The sequence below is a fragment of the Lissotriton helveticus genome, chromosome 3_1 (assembly GCF_964261635.1).
Source record: "Lissotriton helveticus chromosome 3_1, aLisHel1.1, whole genome shotgun sequence".
In the NCBI taxonomy this organism is placed as follows: domain Eukaryota; kingdom Metazoa; phylum Chordata; class Amphibia; order Caudata; family Salamandridae; genus Lissotriton; species Lissotriton helveticus.
Genome location: NC_136061.1, coordinates 1,407,978,326 through 1,407,998,285, shown reverse-complemented (window position 1 = coordinate 1,407,998,285; position 19,960 = coordinate 1,407,978,326). Strand labels below are relative to the sequence as shown.

Genomic DNA, 19,960 nt, shown 5'->3' with positions numbered 1-19,960 from the left:
TTCTTATGGCACCACTGTTCCCATGCTCTCAGCATACCAATACACGCACGTGGGAGGAAATGATGCCTTTTATGGGTGTTGCTGCAATGTACATGAGTTGGAGGGAGGGGGTTGGAATACATAACCAATCCTCTAAATTGTGCTTTAGTTCACTGGCACTACAGCGCTCATATCCTTGAAAGAAAGACAAAGGACACATGGTACTGTGACAGCAAGCACAAGTGGATCATGTACCAGCTTGCTAACCCCCACTGGTGAAGAAATAGGTTCTTGAATACAGGTGTTCCCATAAACCTTTTGCATTCTTCTTTTTATTGAAAAACACAACATTCTCCGATCTACCAATTATTTTGTGTATATTGATTTGAAGCCCTTGTCAAAATACGGCATTTACAAAATGTTCACATTATTCCTGCATTCAAATGACTTCCATGCTGTGAGCACCAGCACACATAGGTCCTTTCTTGGGTGTCTAGACGGTGCTTTTACATTACCCGACACAGGAGAAAGAGTGGCCTTGCTCCGTTAACACAGTTTATCAAAGCAGGAATCCCCAAGGTTGAAGGAAGGGCTCTCTTCAAGGAGAAAGCAGCGAACACATGCCAGTCACGCCCCCGCCAGCAGTGACAATTCTCGGCAAGCGCCATGTTCGCAGCGAGAAGCCTTTCTATGCTCTCCAACGGAGTTGAAATTAATCCTGGAGGAGTGTGCTTGGCAGGCCTGATACATAACACTCACTACAGCGACACTTTTGTGACTTGATTGCTCAATGTTTGGCACACGACTTATTTTTTTAGCAGTCATTGTATCATTTACCAATGTGAGCCCTGAACATTAATTAGTGTGGCACTGTCACGAGCCCCTGCTTGTAGATAGTAAGAGCAGGGTACAGAAAAAAACGGGAGCTACGGAAACCTTCAAGTGCAAAACGAGTCCAGACCTCAACAAGTAAGGAACAATCCTCAATCAGAGATCAAAATGAAATGACACAGTCAATGTGATATATATATATATATATATATATATATATATATATATATATATATATATATATATATATATATATATATATATATAGTGTTGTAATTAATTATTAACAATGTTGCAAGAGATTACATCCTGAAGACAATAGAACCAACCATACATTTACAATGGACATATAAGCAGTTTAATGAAAATGTGTGCAGTTTATGCCCGTTAGGTGCTGAGAGAGAAGCTAATTTTGATATGTTTTTGCTCGTAAGTTACGGACATTAGTGTTTCATGCCCGCAAACCCTCTGCACGAGGTGTCAGTCCGTTTTTCCTTATACATACATATGCTTCTTACATTATGAACATGCTGAATTCATGCCATGATCTGTCAAAGCAGAAACTGAGCACAACCTCTGCGTACCTCTTTGTGGGAGTCCTTGTGAGCCTCCAGGGTCTTCATGATCGTCAGCTCCGCATAATTTTTAAACCTTGCTGGCTGGTTCTTCAGAATTTCTCTGAGTACCCTCAAAGCCAAGGCTCGGATTGAGTGCTAAATTACACACAAACAGAAAAAGACAAAGAATTACTTGGTAGAAGGAGGAGTTCAATACATTATCCATACATACCCAACCTCAAACGTCATCTATTCTACATAAGATAATGTGTACGTATTCTTGTCTTAGGACTAAAGACAGGATGTTTGTTCATAAAATATTTAGTGTCCTTTACATTATCAGCTGGACTTTAACAGCGAAATTTACCGATTAAAACCTACTTAAGACACCTCTAAGGAAGGCAATTTTACTATATATTCTGTGCAGCTGTGCACAACCTAGACATACGGTAAAAATCCACATTAGTTTGTTTTGAATCACTGCTGTAAAGTGATTGTTCAAGAAAAAAGGTGTACGTAAACGTATGCTTAAGTGTCCGATTCAAATCCATTATTGTCAAAACTAATGTTCCCTTTGGAAAGTAAATGGACACGAGCTACTCTGAATGCAATATAATGTCCCAGACAGCCAAGCTCTTACTAACACGTAAAGACGCAAAATATGCTTTTGCAAACCTACGATTGATTTGTTTCAGAAATGTTAAAAAAAAAAATACATTAAAAAAAGGGGAAAAATGTTGCTGTTCTCACATTTGAATCTCAAATGAAAAACGAACATTGGCAATTGTAACGGGTGACGCCTCCTGGGCTTGCTAGAGCAGACCTATTGGTTTCGCCAATACTTTTTACAGATGCAGCTCTGCATCGCCAACAACAAAACAAAAAATAAAAGCATAGACCATGCGGGCCCAGTCTGATGACAAATACGCTTCATCACTACGCATGTAAGTGCAGAAGGTATGACGGAACAACCGTTTCGATTATCATTTCACGGTTCACAGATGACAATCTTGGAATAGTAAATAAAATTTAATGAATACAGATGCTAGCACAGAGGCTAAGAGGCCGTCAGGAGGCACACCGACTGTGAACCACGAGAGGTGGTGCAAAGTCAGTGCAATCCCCAACGGTGCCCTTTGTGTGTGTGTGTTATGGGGGGAGATTCCAGGCCCCACTTCATCCCTCTAAAGAGGATGCAGTCACTCACTGGTCAGTCTGCAGGGGCATCTCTTTACCAGCCGCGACCACTGCAGGTAAGAGCGGTGGGGCTGGCTGGGGGCGATTTTGAGAGGCGACCATGAGGGGAATTTAATTATTTATTTCATTTTCCCTTGTGGTCGTTTCTCGAAATTCCCATCTCCTCCCCCTACCACTCTTACCTGCAGCGGCCGAGGATGCTCTGTACCCTTTGAAAGTCAAGCCTGTTGCTGCGTCCACAGTGAAAGGCAGACCAGTGGCTTCAAACAGCTGGTCCATCTTTCACTGCACCGGTCCTAGTAAAGGCGCAGACTGGCGCTGACTCTGGGAACAGTACATTTGCTGTGCTATGTTGTAGTGTCCCAGTCTGCGCCAGGCGCACCTACTTGAGGCCACTGCGGTGAAAAACAGAGGTGCTGAGCCGTATCCATAACAGGCCCTGAAGGTCAACCTCTGCTTTCAATGATTGATGGAGCAGTCATTCTTCACATGGTCAGCAAAAATGCAGTAAAAGCATTGTCCACATGGATTTCATATTTATTACGAAGACAACATATTTTCACAGTGTTTGCAAATTTCGAACTTTTCAGCACCAAAGAGGTAAAGCTCTGATATGAATAGACCCTGAACACGAAGGCGGCATGCTTCAGAGAAAATGCCCAGACACCTAGCAAAGTCATACAGATGTAGCTAACACTTAACGCTGCTTTTATCAATAAATGTTGACAGATTTTGAAAGGCTCGAAATGTCAAATTAACAGCAACAATCAACAATGATCGTTCACAACACACCCACAGGAAATCCAACAGCACTGAGACAAGCAACATTTTTGGACCATCCACCTAATGAGAAAGGAAAAGTCCAAATACCGTCTAGGCCATGATGATGTATGTATTTGCGAGTTATGAATGGACCAAGGATTGGCAGGCTGACGACGTTGAATACGTCGGAGTATGTCAACGTATTAATGAAACAATGTATGTTTAATATACATCTCAGAACACGTGGTTGTCTGGAGTTCTTTAAAGTAATCACTTCGAATACAAGAGCAGCAGGCGAACACTGCGCCAGTGTGCATACTGTGAAAGAAAAGCTTTCCCTATATAATGCCCACGTGTGAATTTACTTCATTCCGCTCTCTCCCTATCACCGGCTGTCTGGAGTGTGCATGGATTTTACTGATGTATCTGGCTTCGCAATGTTTAATGTCTTAACATGAAGCAGAGGGAAGCTTGCACACCCATGTGTTAAAATTAAGGATGTGCAAAGGTGTCAAACATTGCTTCCTTCCTATTCAGGATGTTCTATTTTTCTATAGCCTTTCTAACTCTAGGACCTCGATGATTGATAAGAATTCTCCAGGATTTTTTTTTTAGAGGGGGAATTCTACTATAATTAGCTTTCCCAGGAAACGCTGCCACAGTCTAAGTTGTCAATCAATCAATCAGGACAATTGTAAAGCGTACTACTTACCCATGGGGGTCTCAAGGCTTGGGGGGAGGGGGGAGGGATGTTGCTACTGCCCGAATAGCCAGGTCTTGAGGAGTCTTCTGAAGGTTAGCAGGTCCTGGGTCTGAAGTAGGAGGGTGGGGAGCGTGTTCCAGGTCTTGGCGGCGAGGTGGGAGAATGATCTGCCGCCGGACGTTACTCTTCGGATGTGGGGGACAGTGGGGGTGTAGAAGCTTAGTCTTCTGTTGAGGTATGCTGGTCCTGTGTTGTGGAGTGCCTTGTATGTGTGGGTGAGGAACTTGAAGGTGATCCTCTTATTGATGGGGAGCCAGTGCAGGTCTCTCAGGTGGGGTGTGATGTGGCTGCGACGAGGGATGTCGAGGATCAGGCGAGCAGAGGAGTTTTGAATGCGCTGGAGTGGTTTCAGGAGTTTGGCCGAGGCTCCTGCGTAGAGGGTGTTACCGTAGTCCAACCTGCTGCTGACGAGGGCCTCGGTGACCGTTCTTCTAGTTTCTGTGGGGATCCACCTGTAGATCCTGCGGAGGGTATTGAAGCAGGAGGATGAGTTGACCTGCTTTGTCATGAAGAGAGTAGAGTCGAGGGTGAACCCTAGGTTGCGTGCGTGGTCGGTGGGTGTTGGAGCTGCTCCCAGTGTGGTCGGCCACCATGAGTCGTCCAAGGCCGAGGGGGTGGAGCCGAGGATGAGGACCTCCGTCTTGTCAGAGTTTAGCTTCAGTCGGCTGTTCTTCATCCACTCAGCGATGGCTTTCATTCCTTTGTGGAAGTTGGTTTTGGCGGTGAGGGGGTCCTTAGTGAGAGAGAGGATCAGCTGGGTGTCGGCGTAGGAGATGATGTTGAGGTCATACAGTCGGGTGACATGGGCGAGCGAAGCCATGTAGATGTTGAACAATGGTGGGCTGAGGGATGAGCCCTGGGGTGCGCCGCAGATGATCTTGGTGGCTTCGGAGCGGAAAGGGGGGGAGGCGGACGCTCTGGGTTCTGCCGGAAGTTGTGCAAAGCCAATAAACTTTACAACCTGATGAAGTTGAAAATTTGTGTTCCCCACAACTCTACCGGCAGCATTTAAAGTGTGTATGGACGTCGTTGAAACTTTCTCATCCACAGGCCATCTTGGTGTACACAACGACAAATCAATTGAAATCAAACACTGGCAAAAGTGAAAGAAATAGTCTCAAACTTTCGCAAAACCCTATCCCTAGTTGCTTCTTGGTCCACTCACTCTGATGCTCGTAGTCCAATACCCTTGAAGCATGACTGCTCAACTGGAACAGCTGTCTGTAATAACATTTAAAGGGCAAGGTTCTGGTTCTATTATCAACTACATTTTTGTGTCTAGGGTGCTTGTTTGTGCAATACTGAGTATTAATCCGGTCTGGAACAATCATAGTGATCACAATGCCTTGACCCCGACTTTTACCTGGGAAAAAAGCAAGCAGAGCATCTCTTATTTCTAGAAATCCCTTACTGAGTCAAAGGAGCAGGGCGTAGGATACAATGGAGGAATGTTATCCCGGAGGAATTTAACATCTGCAAGTTTCTGACATGTTGAGATGACTGCAATATTTGTTTTGAGAATGATACTACTGATGTCTAAAATGTTATGGGCTATTAGCGCATATGTGCACCCACACACACACGTACCCAAAGAAACCTAAGCTCGTCCAACCTTGTGCTGGCTGAAACCCCGCGCATCCACAGACCAAGAGCAGGCGGAAGATCGTTCTCTCACATCACAGCCAAGACATGGAACGAGCTACTGGCAGACATCACGCGCCCCCTCCCTGAAATCCTTCAGGAAGACCCTCAAGACCTGGCTCTTCGGCTGAATGGAGTTGCGCCCCCGGCGCCTTGAGACCCTCACGGGTGAGTAGCACAATTCCCCGACTGATTCTCTGACCAAGCAAAGTGCAGAGGGTTCCCCCAAACCTTGCAGTTGGTTTGACGTGCACTATGTGAGGGCTGAAAGAGTGCTAATGGCAAGTCTTAAAAGTATTCCATGCAGCAATAGACCGGACCAGTGATTCTCCTGTGGATTTGTCGATTCTCTGCCGGTGTGGTCCGGTGGCTTCACTTGGACCGGTCCGGCCGGGTGCCCCGCTTGGTGCTCCAGGTAGTGTGTGCGTCGACTGGAAACTCGCAACGGATATGCCTGGTCAGCCGGTGCAATGTTGCGTGCCTTAAGTGGAAGGAAGGGCCCGTAGGCCTCTGGGGAGGCATTTCTGATGGCGACTAAACCTGACTCAGACAAGCAGCACTCGAGATCTGGCAAGGCATCCAAACATATCCAGAGCAACAAGTTGGACCGCTACACGATGCCGAGAGGGTCCCCACCGGATCCGAGAAAGATTCCATCGTTGGGAGGCGACACAGTTGTGTTAAAAGTTAGGCCGCAAACGTCAACATTATCGGCGCCATCTTGCTCTTCTTGAACCCTTTCGTGCACGTAAGCGGCAGCCATTTTGAGCACCATGGCCTCCCTGCCCCTCGTTGATAGCCAGCGCGTCTCTCTCTCTCCCTCAACATCGCAGGCACCCCCCTCGCGCGCTGACAACCCCCCCTCGCGCGCTGACAACCCCCCCCCCGCTCTCACATGCCTTGAGTCGTAAACCCCTCTTCAGCGCAGCTCTGCCTCAGAACCCCATCCTGTTCCCAGCGCGACACCTCCCTTCGTTCCTTTCATGGTCCCAGACCCTTTGATACAAACTCCCTTTTCCTGTGTGCCCGTTTGTCTTCCTCGTTCCCAGGCCGCCACCTGGCTTTGCGGATACTATTTATTGCCCCCCCACCCCCGTACAGTAGGAAGCTTCTCCCGTTAAAGGATCAAAGCCACCACCCTATGATATCCGATCAACCCCACACATTCCGTGAATCGGCGGAATGTCCAGCTGCGCGACAATCATCACCTATTGTGACCGGGGTGGGGACTTCAACTGTAAATGTGTGTGGGAACGGGCCTGAAGGGGAGATTCCGAGGATGTCCTTTCGTACTTCAAAGCATTACAAGCATGTGTAAACTGCAATAAAGATCATAAACATGTGTATAAGAGGCCAGGCCTCAGAGATGCGGTTAGAGCACCTCGTGACGATACTTGCTGTCCGAACTGATGTGTTCTCCTCCGGAGAGAATAAAACCCTTGTTTCCTGACTTCCAGTCTCCAGCGCCTGCCTCTTCATTGATTAATATCTTGTGGGTTTAAGAGGCGACACCGCCGGGCAATACTTAAGGGTCTTTTATTCTGGTTGGTAGCCTGACCTTTTTACAATTGGCGTCCCAAACGTGGGGCCCATCAGTGACTCGTGGATCCAGTGGGAGAGGTCCTGACGACAGAGTGAACGACTGCAACGATCGGGAGTGCACCTGTCCGATAGACCCTCGTCTGACAGCCGATCATCCGAACTTCACTGGTTCCGAACAGACCTCTCTCGAGTGATCTACGGTCCTGACTGGGAACCATCAGGAGTGCCGCGAGGATTACGAAGAAAAGAGGACGATCGGGCGCTGGATTCGGAAGACAAGAAACTGTCCATGCGGTCCGGGTAAGGTCGTGTAAACACGACGAATTGCGAAATGATTATTTTAATTGTTTAGAAAATACTAGTATTACTCTTTGTTAATTTATTTGGAGATCCACTGTCTGCAAACGGAGAAACAACAGGCTCTCTCTTTGCAAGCAGTGGAGGCTAGGCAATGCAGCCGTCGTGCCTATCTTTCTCCCCCACTGATTAATTATTTGAAACTGAACTATTGTTCGCAGACTGTTTTCTGGAGATTCTCTGTCTGCAAACAGGAAAGAGCCCCCCTCCCCCCTTTTTACAGATAGTGAAAGGGTAGGTAACGCAGACCTTTGCGGGCCTACTTATTCTCCCCACTGAATTGTTGTTTTTTTTTTGACCGAACGTTGACTATTTGATATTGGTTCATGAGGTATTCACTGCCTGCAAACAACGTAGAATAGGAATATTCTGTCTAGTCTTTGCACGCAGTGATAAGATAGGCAGTGCTGACTTTTGTCCCCGTTGTGCTCCGTCATGTCTGTCTTCTCCCCACTGATTGGTAGCCTGTTTAGCCCGGACCGCTTATTAGAGATGAACCATCCGGCTCCACTGGAAGGCACCCCTAATAAGGACATGTTCATGAAGCATGGATTGATCGCTATAGCCTATAACAAACTGTGGCATAAATATACGAAAAAGGATCGAGAAAGTCAGTGGCCACTGATAGGATCCTTTGATGATGACAATATAAACGCGCTAGAAGCAGCCCTTGGTAAAAATAAGACAACGCCCACTATGCTTGATAGTTTCGGCATGTGGCGAAAAGAAACTGAACAACGTAAAAAGAAAACTGAGAGTAGGTTGGGAAAAGAGCTGCGAAAAGCAGCCCACCTAGCTGCTCAGAAACTAGAAGGAGAGATTAAGGAAAGAGAGAAAGCCAAACAGAAACTAGAAATGGAAACATCAAGTCAGTGTCCGGTTAGAACGTCCTCCATGCTCTACCCCGATTTACCCTCGAGACAACGAGCCAACGATGATCTGCTGTTAGGTCCTCCGACCATTTACATGCCCCCTCCATATGCCCCTTCCCAACCCTTAGCACAGCACCCACCACCCCCAGGTACAAACGAAGGTAGCGCCACAGCTTCGGCCCCCATGGCCTCTGTGCCGGCCGAACCCCTTGTATTAAATACTACACAAACGACAACGTTAGGCGACCCTGAGACCCGAAGGGCTGGTTCTGCAAGAACAAACAGACTAAGCAAAGATGAGCGAACAGGGATCGACAAGATAGCAAGGACACTGGTAGAAAGGAAGGAAGATGAAGAGTACATCACGGATATGTTTAACTCGTATACCGGGAGTCACAGACGACATTTTACCGTACGACTGTGTTACCATGTCTTGAACACATACGAGGACCGATATCGAGACAAAGGTCCCGAGAGCCTAACGACTCTGTACCGGAAGGTCGATATCGGGGATGAGGGCGAGTGTGATGTGACGGACCTCCTTACGCGTACGCTTGAGGTTTTCCGCCACCTCACTGAACGAGAATCGGGAACTAAACCCATGACATCCGTAGCGACCGAACCACAAACTGAGCAATCTAACACCATGATGCCGATACGAGAGGCTGCCCCTTACTGGGTTCCTCCACGAGGTGCAGGGACTAACGATGATGCAAACCACCCAGATGCAAAAGGGAGGGTAGTGTACAACTGGGTCTACCAGCCATGGGACCGGCAAGAGATTCTGACATTCCGAAAATCTCTGCCTGACCTACGTAAAAACCCCACTGCCTTCTACACTGAATTGGGTACAGCCCTAGGTTCAACGATTATGACCCTGGCTGACATCGACTTGTTTTTCGGGTTATGTCTACCAGCTGATGTGTGGAAGCAAATCCGGAAAGTCGACCACCTTGAGCTGTTTGGACATACCTGGTCACAACTCGATAACATCGATAAACAACGAGGACCTGGACAAAAGCCTTTGAAATCCATTCTAGACCTTCCAGATAAAATCGTACAGAAATTAAAAACCCTGATCCCAGAAAAGAAAGTGGACTGGTCGATAGTAACGGCCTGTCGCCAGAAACCCCAGGAGGATGTATCGGAATACTTCTCCCGGTTTGAAACGGTGTTCTCCGATTACAGCGGCCAGGACATGACCACTGCAACCGGACACCATCTGTTTGTCCAGAATTATGTTAAGGGTCTGTCATCGGAGGTCTCCCAGAAACTGCAGGCTAGCGAGAGTAGTTGGGCAGCCTCCAAACCTACGGCTATCCTCCAGATGGCCCAATATTATGAACATCAGAAAAATGAAAACGATAGGGCAACAGAGAAAAAGAAGAAGGACTTGAAAGAGAGGGTGATGATGGCCCAACTGCAAGGGGTGACTATAGGACGAGACCAATACCGGGGAAACTATCAGACGAACGCCCCTAAGGCTGCATTTCCCCAGGACCGCACTTTGACTCCCCACAGTGGACGTACAGACCTTAGAGTGGACCAGTGTGCTTTCTGCAAAGGAACTGGCCATTGGAAATCCCAGTGCCCAGTTCTTCTGGAAATAATCAGAAACAAAGACCCCAAGGACATAGCAAGTGGACCGAGAAATAAGGGACAACAGCGAGGGCCCCCAAATGACACGACCAACGACAGACCAGGCAGACCAAATACATTTGATCGACCCAGACAGAACCAATACCAGCAATCTGACTATGATGACGCCCACAACTTTGCATAGGACTGCCAAGGGCAAGGGAGGGATCCAGTCGAGCTCTATGTTGACCAGCAAGGCCCTTACGTCACTGCTAAGGTCCTGGGTACCAAGTCTCCATTTCTGGTAGACACTGGCGCAACACGTAGTGCGTTATCTAAAAGACTGATTCCAAGGGCACCCTTGTCTGGCTCACTTATAACATCGACAGGTTTCGATGGAACGCCCTCCACTAACCCTTTGTCCGCCCCGATCCTCTTTGACGTAGAAAACAACACCACTGACACCACGTTTTTACTTTCCTCCAATAGCCCTGACGCCATTATGGGACTTGACTTATTGAAACACTTCCGAGCGACGATCAGATGTTCTCAAGACGGAGTTCGAGTTTTCCTTTACGACAACCCCGTTCTGCTTAGACATTGCCCTCCCCGACGCATGTTTTCCATCACCGACGTTGACACATCCCTGCTTGACACTCTGCCTCCGTATCTGTGGGCCAAGGCGGATTCGGACGTAGGGCGCATGTTGATTGACCCAGTGCACATTACAGTCCGACCAGACGCAACACTCCCAAAACTTCCACAATATCGGATATCGCCCGAGGGCGAGAAGGCATTGGTAAAGATTATTCAGTCACTGATAGACGCAGGAGTGGTAGAGGAAGTGGTTAGCAACGTTTGCAACAGCCCTATCTTGCCCATCATCAAGAAACAGGGAGAGGGAGATGAGAAAGCATACCGTTTTATCATTGACCTTCGAGAGATCAACAAAGTGGTGGTACCCCAGTACCCTGTGGTCTCAGACATCACCACCATCCTGACTTTGATTCCTTCTACCGCCACCACCTTCACTGTCATTGACCTCAAAAACGCATTCTTTTCCATCCCCATCCACCCAGACAGCCGATATCTCTTTGGCTTCACCCTAAAAGCCCGCTCATATAGGTTCTGCCGAGCACCCCAGGGCTACACAGAAAGCCCTAGCATCTACAGCCAGGCCCTCAAGAGACAACTGGATCAAGTCCAGTTACCCGATGGAGTGGTGTTAGTGCAATATGTCGATGACATCCTTTTGGCAGCCGACACCACTCCATTAGCAGTTACAGCCACCATTCAACTCCTGCATTTCCTTGCGGAAAATGGCCACAAGGTCTCCAAGAAGAAGTTGCAATTCTGCCAACCCCAGGTCACTTACCTAGGCCACCTTTTGTCCAAAGAAGGAAGGAAACTCACTCCTGATCGAATCCAAACCATTCTCGAAACTCCTGTCCCTAAGACCCAGAAACAGGTTCGCTCCCTACTAGGCCTCACCTCCTTCTGCCGACAGTGGTTACCAAACTTTAGCCTCGTTGTGAAACCGCTGCTTTCTCTGCTAGGTAAAGACGTCCCCTTCCCACTCCCTTGGACCCCTGAGTGTCAAACCTCCTTCACGGAACTACGAGATGCCCTTTGTTCGGCCCCTGTCCTAGGTACCCCTGATTACAAAAAGCCCTTCTCCCTTTACACTCACGAAAGGGAGGGGTGCGCTTTATCTGTCCTGACCCAGGCCATCGGCCCAAAGCAACGACCGTGCGCTTACTTCTCTGCCACTCTTGACCCTGTAGCCAGAGCCTTGCCTGCCTGCCTTCGAGCTGTAGCTGCTGCTGCAATCTCTATCCGACAGAGTGAGGGGATCGTACTCTCGAATCCCCTCACGGTACTGGTACCCCATGCAGTTGACACCCTCCTGAACCAAACCAAGACGCAACACCTGACGAGTGCACGACTGACTGGATACGAACTGACTTTGCTTGCACCCCATATCGCCCTGAAAAGATGCACCACACTGAACCCGGCAACTCTGTTACCCTTGCCAGAGAACGATCCCAATGTGCACCCTGTACATGACTGCGTGACTCTTACGGACGAACAGACTAGAAGTAGGGTTGACCTCAGAGACACGGCTTTCCCTGACCCTGACGGGGAGCTGTGGGTGGACGGTTCCTGCATCAAACTCCCCGATGGCACCACCTCCGCTGCCTATGCAGTCACCACGGCTCGAACTGTAGTCGAGACAGCCCGCATCGCGCAACGATCTGCCCTGGCAGCAGAACTGATCGCCCTGACACGAGCCTGCATTCTGGCAGCCGGAACCACAGCGAACATTTACACCGACAGCCAGTATGCCTTCGGGGTGGTTCACCATTTTGGGCTCCTTTGTAGGGAAAGGGGATTCTTGACCTCACACGGCACCCCCATTTTGCACGGGGATCTAGTCTCCGCCTTGATCGAAGCTGTCCTTCTCCCCAAAAAGCTTGCAGTCGTCAAATGCCAGGCACACAAAAAGGTGACAGACATCATTGGGCAGGGAAATGCGCTAGCCGACATCACGGCCCGAACGACAGCTGAAAATAGGACGACAACACATATGTACGTGACCAGGTCACAAGCAGAAAAATGGACTGACGCTAGGGACACTATTAGAGACATTCAAACGGCTAGCACACAACACGAGCTGACTGAATGGACACGGGTGGGATTAAAAGATGACGAAGGCTGCTGGCGGACAAGAGACACAAACAAATGGTTGCTACCTGACTCGTACCTGATTCCCATACTGGCTATGGCGCACTCCCCTGCCCACATAGGATCAGCCCCCCTGATTGAACTTGTCTCCAGAGTTTGGCACAATGATAAAATCACAGATTCCGCCAAACGTCTGGTCCAACAATGCTTGATATGCCTGCAACACAACCCCGGGAAAGGAACTGTAGTACCCCGGGGAGGATTTGGGGTCCCAAATCACCCATTTGAAGTCCTGCAGATGGACTACATCCAGCTAGACAGGTGCCAAGGCCTGAAATATGTACTTGTCGTGGTGTGCGCATTTAGCAAATGGGTGGAAGCATACCCAACCCGTGACAACACTGCTATGGCCACTGCAAAAGTACTGTTAAAGGAGTTTTTCCCCCGCTACGGCCTTTGTCGTATTTTATGGAGCGATAATGGCCCCCACTTCATAGCCGAAGTCATCCAGTTCATCTTAAAGGGGTTGGGCATCAAGCAGAAATTTCACGCAGTCTTCCACCCCCAGTCTGCTGGACTTGTTGAGCGACACAATGCCACACTAAAGCTTAAACTGGCCAAGATAGTGGCTACCACGGGTCTGAAATGGCCAGACGCCCTCCCACTGGCATTGCTATCGATGCGTTCCACCCCCACCAGACATCACTTAACACCTTATGAAGTTGTTTTCGGTCGACCCATGAGTGTCTGGTCTGCACCGAAACCAACTTCCATTCATGACGTCCCGGACGTCCTAATGTCTGATTATCTGTATAAATTGACTGAAACTCTGTCTGTCATTCATCAGCAGGTGCAACAGGCCATCCCCGATGCTTCCAGGGGTCCGGGTCACGCCATCCAACCTGGAGATTTTGTGCTGATCCGGAACTTTCAGCGGTCGAAGAGTTTGGAACCCCGGTGGACGGGCCCCTGGCAAGTGTTAATCACCACCCGGACGGCTCTTCGTGTGGAGGGGAAACGGCACTGGCTGCACGCACACCACTGTAAGAAGGTCTCCTCGACCCTGGCCACGACGGAAAACATCGACAACCAAGAAGAGCTCCTGAACAAAGACCGACCGTCGCTAACCTGCTATCCTGATACCGAAGCACTTGAACTTTCAAAATTCTCTGATCCCACTGTGCCATCCAGAGAAGGGTATTTCCTGCGTCGAAAGGAGGGAGCTTCGGCTAAGTAGACCACGAACTAAGTTGAATCTCAGAACAGTGACCCAAAGCAACCAAGGGTTACCTGGAGAGAAGCTAAACTAAGTCTGTGGTTCTGCCCACTACCGAGCGCCTTGAAAATGAAGATGATGGAAGCGCCAGATAAGAAGATGATGGAAGCGCCAAATAAGAAGATGATGGAGGCAACAGGAAATACCCACTACAGAAACCCAAGTACAGACAGACTCCACAGCTCAAAGACAATTACACTCTTCATCGCAATCCTTTTCTGCTTTCTCCTCATGACCACACTCTGGATTGTGGAAGAAAATGCACCTTCTCACGAAACATTCCTGACCACTGCTCAGCCTACCACCATGAAGGAACATTATCTGATTTCGCTCTCTCCTCAACTCAGAGAGAGACGAAAGGAGTTTTGGAATAACTCTTTCGTGCAGCTCCTTCACCAGCACAATCTCGCCACCAATGCCACCAACTGTTGGATCTGTGGGTTGCTACCCCACGCCACTGGACACTCGATACCATTCATCCCTTCACCCTTCTCAGTTCATGGCTCCTGCCTTGCTTGGCTGATCCTCCTGCAAGAAAGCTATAGGGACAATGCCACCTCCAGCAAAACCGTAACGCATTTCTTCCACGGGGTCTGGCGAAACAAAACAAAGGCACACTTCTGCCCGCAGACCTCCAACGACTCAATCCACATGGACATCCCTGCAAAAGAACGAATTGAAATGCAGGTGTTCAACAATCCAACCAGACCCACCTTCTCCTACCTGCGGAAACGAACGGCTGCCACTCTGACGGTGGCCCTGTCAGTCATCAACGTCACAGGCCACATGTGCATAGAAGGACATGGGACACAGCTGGTGGGCCGCAGTGCTTGCCGTTTTACCAGAACTTTGGACTCCACGGATCCACCTTCCTTTGTGTCGTCCCCAAACATGTATTTCGTCTGCGGCACAAAGGCCTACACCTGGCTCCCCAAAGGCTGGGGGGGCACTTGTTTCATCTCTTTCATCCTTCCTCCAACTTATGTGGCCCCAGCGAATCATCATAGACAAAAACGAGCCAAGGACATTGAGCAAGCCGACTCAACAGGAGCACAGTTCCTCGATGCTATGAAGGGACTTGTTCCCCTCTGGGGCCCGATGGCAAACAGCCGTGCCATCCGACATCTGACTCAGGCAGTTGAGACAACAATGAACATCACAGCTGGTATCTTTGCTAACAACACCGCCGAACTTCAAGCGGTCCGCTTGGTGGCCCTCCAAAACCGCCTTGTCCTAGATGTGGTTCTTGCGGACCGTGGTGGAGCATGCCGCATTATTGGGTCCAGCTGCTGTACATACATACCGGACAACTCACCCTCAGTGTACAAAGCCATCGAACATCTTCACAGACTCTCTTCAGAAGTCCACCAGGAACAGGAAAAATGGTCGCTTGGTGGTTGGTTCTGGAACACCGTTAAGAACTGGGGCTGGAGACTGTTCACCATTATCCTGATTCCTGTGGTTGTAATATGCAGTCTATGCTTAGGAATTCAATGTCTGCCACCTCTGTGTTCATTATGTACAAATTGTATTTGCCCTAAGACTGTGGATTTTGGAAACGAACGCATGGGAGCATTATATGATGCCGAGGTTAGGAATTTGATGAAGATTGACATTGAGTAGGCAAGTTGGCTAGATATGTTGAAAAGGGAGGACTGTTAAAAGTTAGGCCGCAAACGTCAACATTATCGGCGCCATCTTGCTCTTCTTGAACCCTTTCGTGCACGTAAGCGGCAGCCATTTTGAGCACCATGGCCTCCCTGCCCCTCGTTGATAGCCAGCGCGTCTCTCTCTCTCCCTCAACATCGCAGGCACCCCCCTCGCGCGCTGACAACCCCCCCCCCGCTCTCACATGCCTTGAGTCGTAAACCCCTCTTCAGCGCAGCTCTGCCTCAGAACCCCATCCTGTTCCCAGCGCGACACCTCCCTTCGTTCCTTTCATGGTCCCAGACCCTTTGATACAAACCCCCTTTTCCTGTGTGCCCGTTTGTCTTCCTCGTTCCCAGGCCGCCACCTGGCTCTGCGGATACTATTTATTGCCCCCCCCCCGTTCAGTAGGAAGCTTCTCCCGTTAAAGGATCAAAGCCCCCACCCTATGATATCCGATCAACCCCACACATTCCGTGAATCGGCGGAATGTCCAGCTGCGCGACAATCATCACCTATTGTGACCGGGGTGGGGACTTCAACTGTAAATGTGTGTGGGAACGGGCCTGAAGGGGAGATTCCGAGGATGTCCTTTCGTACTTCAAAGCATTACAAGCATGTGTAAACTGCAATAAAGATCATAAACATGTGTATAAGAGGCCAGGCCTCAGAGATGCGGTTAGAGCACCTCGTGACGATACTTGCTGTCCGAACTGATGTGTTCTCCTCCGGAGAGAATAAAACCCTTGTTCCCTGCCTTCCAGTCTCCAGCGCCTGCCTCTTCATTGATTAATATCTTGTGGGTTTAAGAGGCGACACCGCCGGGCAATACTTAAGGGTCTTTTATTCTGGTTGGTAGCCTGACCTTTTTACAGTTGGTCCCTTGACTGAGCCCACACTGTTGGACGTGATGGCGGCTATCGACAGCATCAAGTCATCCCTTGGACAGAAGATGGAATCGCTAGATAATAAACTAGACACCGTCACCATAGAGGTCAATCTCATCCGCGCTGACCTCACAAAGGCAAGTGAGAAAGTCAATTCTTTGAACATAAAGACGGCGAGTCTAACGGATGATGTGGCTTGGCTCCAGCAGGAGGTGGTGACCTTAGAGCCGCCAGTGACCTCACCGCTCGGAAACTGGATGAGTATGAAGGGAGGGCCAGACGGAACAACGTCCGAATCATAGGAGTTCCTGAGAAGGCTGAAGGTCCAGCCCCAGATCTATTTGTCGAAGACATTATCCTCAATCATCACAAGCTCAAGGGTTTGGGCAACTTTTTCACGATTGAAAGGGCACACAGGGTGCCCGGGGGCAGGCCCAGACCTGGAGCGCCCGCCCGACCAATGATTGCGAGGGTGCTGAATTTTAGGGACCGTGATGCTATCCTGCTGGGCTCTTGGTCCGGGGGCCCCCTGAAGTACGAAAACACCACCCTTTCCTTTTTTCCTGACTTCACACGGACTGTTCAGAGGCAGCGCCAAACTTTCTTTTGTGTGAAGAAGAAGCTCCGAGACAGAGGTCTCAAGTATGCAATAATGTTTCCGGCCCGGTTGAGGGTGGAGGTCGAGGGAAGGGCATAGTTTTTCGACAATCTGGATGTGGCGTCAGACTGGCTGGACAGTCGCCCCCCGGATGGGCTGGAGGGGCAAGATCGAGATGGTGATGGAAGCATGCAGACACAGGAGTGACGGCTATTGCTGTGTGGGTGACTGTTGAGTCTGACAGGTGGTGTGTCACACCCACGGGGGCCTCGTCTTACATGACCTCGAGACTAAGAAATGGTGCAGGCAGGGGGTTGGGTTTTCTCTTAAAGGGGCTTAGGGGGGGAATGGGGCTCAGACCTCCTCCCATTTTCTACTTTTAGTTTGTCAGTAGTTGGTTCTGGGCGACAGGCACACTTGCTAGTTGGGGATGAGCGAAAGCCGTGAGCAGGGGTGCAGGGAGTGGGGTGGGGACGGAGAGGTTTGTGGTTTTGTTTGAATTTGTCTCTTTTCTTTTTCCTTTATGTTTAGCATCAGGTGACAGAGCTATGCTTGTAATTTACCCATACCGTTTCAATACCAAGCATTAGACAGGGATCCGGGAAGATTGTGCTCAGCTGGAATGTGAACGGCCTTGGAGATCAACTTAAGAGGGGAATGGTAAATCAGCTAATTAGAAGACACTCCCCAGATGTAGTACTACTTCAGGAGACTCACCTCATCGGTAGCCGATTTATGGCCCTACACAGAGGAGGTTATAAACTGGTTGCTCATGCTGGGTTTACCTCAGGATCTAGGGGAGTCGGCATTTTAGTTAAGAACTCCTTCCCCATTTGCATTCAGGCCACATGGTCGGACCAGAGAGGCTGCTACATCGGGATATCAGGGCAGTGGGAGGGGAAGGTAGTTACTTTTATGTCCATCTATGTCCCGCCAGGTCTTCAAGCAGACACCTTCCATGACCTGGGCACAATTTTTCTCTCATTGCCGCTGGGTTTCCTGGTGATGGGGGGACTTCAATGCAGTGGTAGATGGGGACCTAGATAGACACCCGGCACGAACATTGAGACCGGCGCAGAGATGGCTCCCTGACTTCTTAGAAACAACAGGGCTTGTCGACGGATGGAGGATTGGGAATCCAAACGTTGTACATTACACCCATGTGTCCGCTGCGCATCACAGCCTTTCCAGAATAGATTACATGCTGTTACCAGCGTCACAGGCCGCCACGACGTGCGAGATATGACACCTGGTAAGAGGGGTCTCTGATCACTCCACCATCTGGCTCCGAGTAGAGACTGGTCAAGCACATGTAGGAAGAGTAGCCCCAATTAATGCATGGCTCCTGAAAGACCCGGCCACTAAGAAAGAAATCACTAAAATTACGGACAGATATTTCCTAGAAAATAGCGGTACAGTGGACTCGGCGCAGACTCTGTGGGAAGCTTTTAAAACTGTGATTCGTGGGGAGGTAGTGTCTCTGGTCGCTGGGAAAAAGAAGAAGCAACGGGCCGAAATGGACAGGGTAGAGGCGGAAGTGGTGAGACTGGAGCAGGAGGTGTCTCGGGCAGCGCCCCCAGACGATATGCACTGATTAAAGCTGTGCCAGGATGAATACAGGGGCCTTGCTGGAGAAAATGCCAGAGCACAAAATGATGAGACAAAGAGCCGGATCTATGAATATGGAGACAAGGCCGGTAAATTAATAGCGTGGCTTGAGAGGGGGGAGTTGGCGTCGAGGCTGGTGCCGGAGATACAGGGGGAAACTCCAATACGATAAGGGACCCACAGGCAGTGGCCGACGAGTTCTCAGAATACTATAGGGGGGTATACACCACTGCCGGGAAATACTCAGAGGCAGACAATGTAGAAATGATCAATGACATCCGGATGCTCTCTCTATCAGATGACAATAGGGAATACTTAGACTCCCCATTCACCAACAACGAAGTGGCACAGGTCATTAGAGGGGTTCATTCCGGGAAAGCCACGGGCCCGAACGGAATTCCTGTAGAACTTTATAAATTGACTGCTAACAAATTGGCCCCCTTTGTGCGGTCCATGTTCGCAGAGAGTAAGGAGAAAGGTCGGCTCCCCTACGACCAGCGGGTGGCGAATATAGTGGTCATCCACAAGGCGGGCAAGCCCAGGACACTCTGCTCATCCTATCGGCCCATCTCGTTGCTAAATGCTGAACCAAAAGTTCTAGCGAAAATGTTGGCGACAAGACTTGTCAAGGTTATCACTACCCTGGTACATCCGAACCAGTCCGGCTTTATGTCACACCGAAGTACTGCTCTTAACCTGCGCAGGGTACATGGAGTTTTGGGTAGATCCCCGACGATTCAAGAGCCGGCGGTGGTGGTGTCACTTGATGCCACTATGCCGTTCGATAGGGTTGAGTGGCCCTACTTGTTCGCAGTCTTGCGAAACATGGGCTTTGGACCAGTGTTTATTGGCTGGGTGCGTCTATTGTATACTGACCCCCTTGCCAGAGTAGTGGTAAATAATCATAAGTCTACTGACTTTCCCCTTGGCAGAGGCACGAGGCAGGGATGCTCCTTATTACCGCTCTTGTTTGCTTTAGCGCTGGAGCCACTTGGGGCGTGGGTTCAATGGGACCGATCGAACCGCGGACTGCAATGGACTTTGAATTGGGAGGAAAAAATGTCATTGTATGCTGATGATATTCTGCTCTATCTCACCAATCCAAGGGGTTCCCTGATATGTTTCCTGGATGTGCTTGCCATATTTGGGAGGTACTCTGGGTTTGCAATCAACTGGTCTA

At 49.4% G+C, this 19,960-nt stretch overlaps 1 protein-coding gene across 5 annotated transcripts in view; it reads right to left on the bottom strand.

Moving 5' to 3' along the window:
- Positions 1-19,960, bottom strand: part of CLASP1 (cytoplasmic linker associated protein 1) — a 1,618,163-nt gene that overhangs the window by 215,701 nt on the left and 1,382,502 nt on the right. For all 5 annotated transcript variants that reach the window (XM_078682066.1, XM_078682063.1, XM_078682065.1 and 2 more), the window contains one exon: positions 1,395-1,523. In XM_078682066.1, the coding sequence (XP_078538192.1) occupies positions 1,395-1,523 (129 nt within the window). The remainder of the gene's footprint in view (positions 1-1,394; positions 1,524-19,960) is intronic.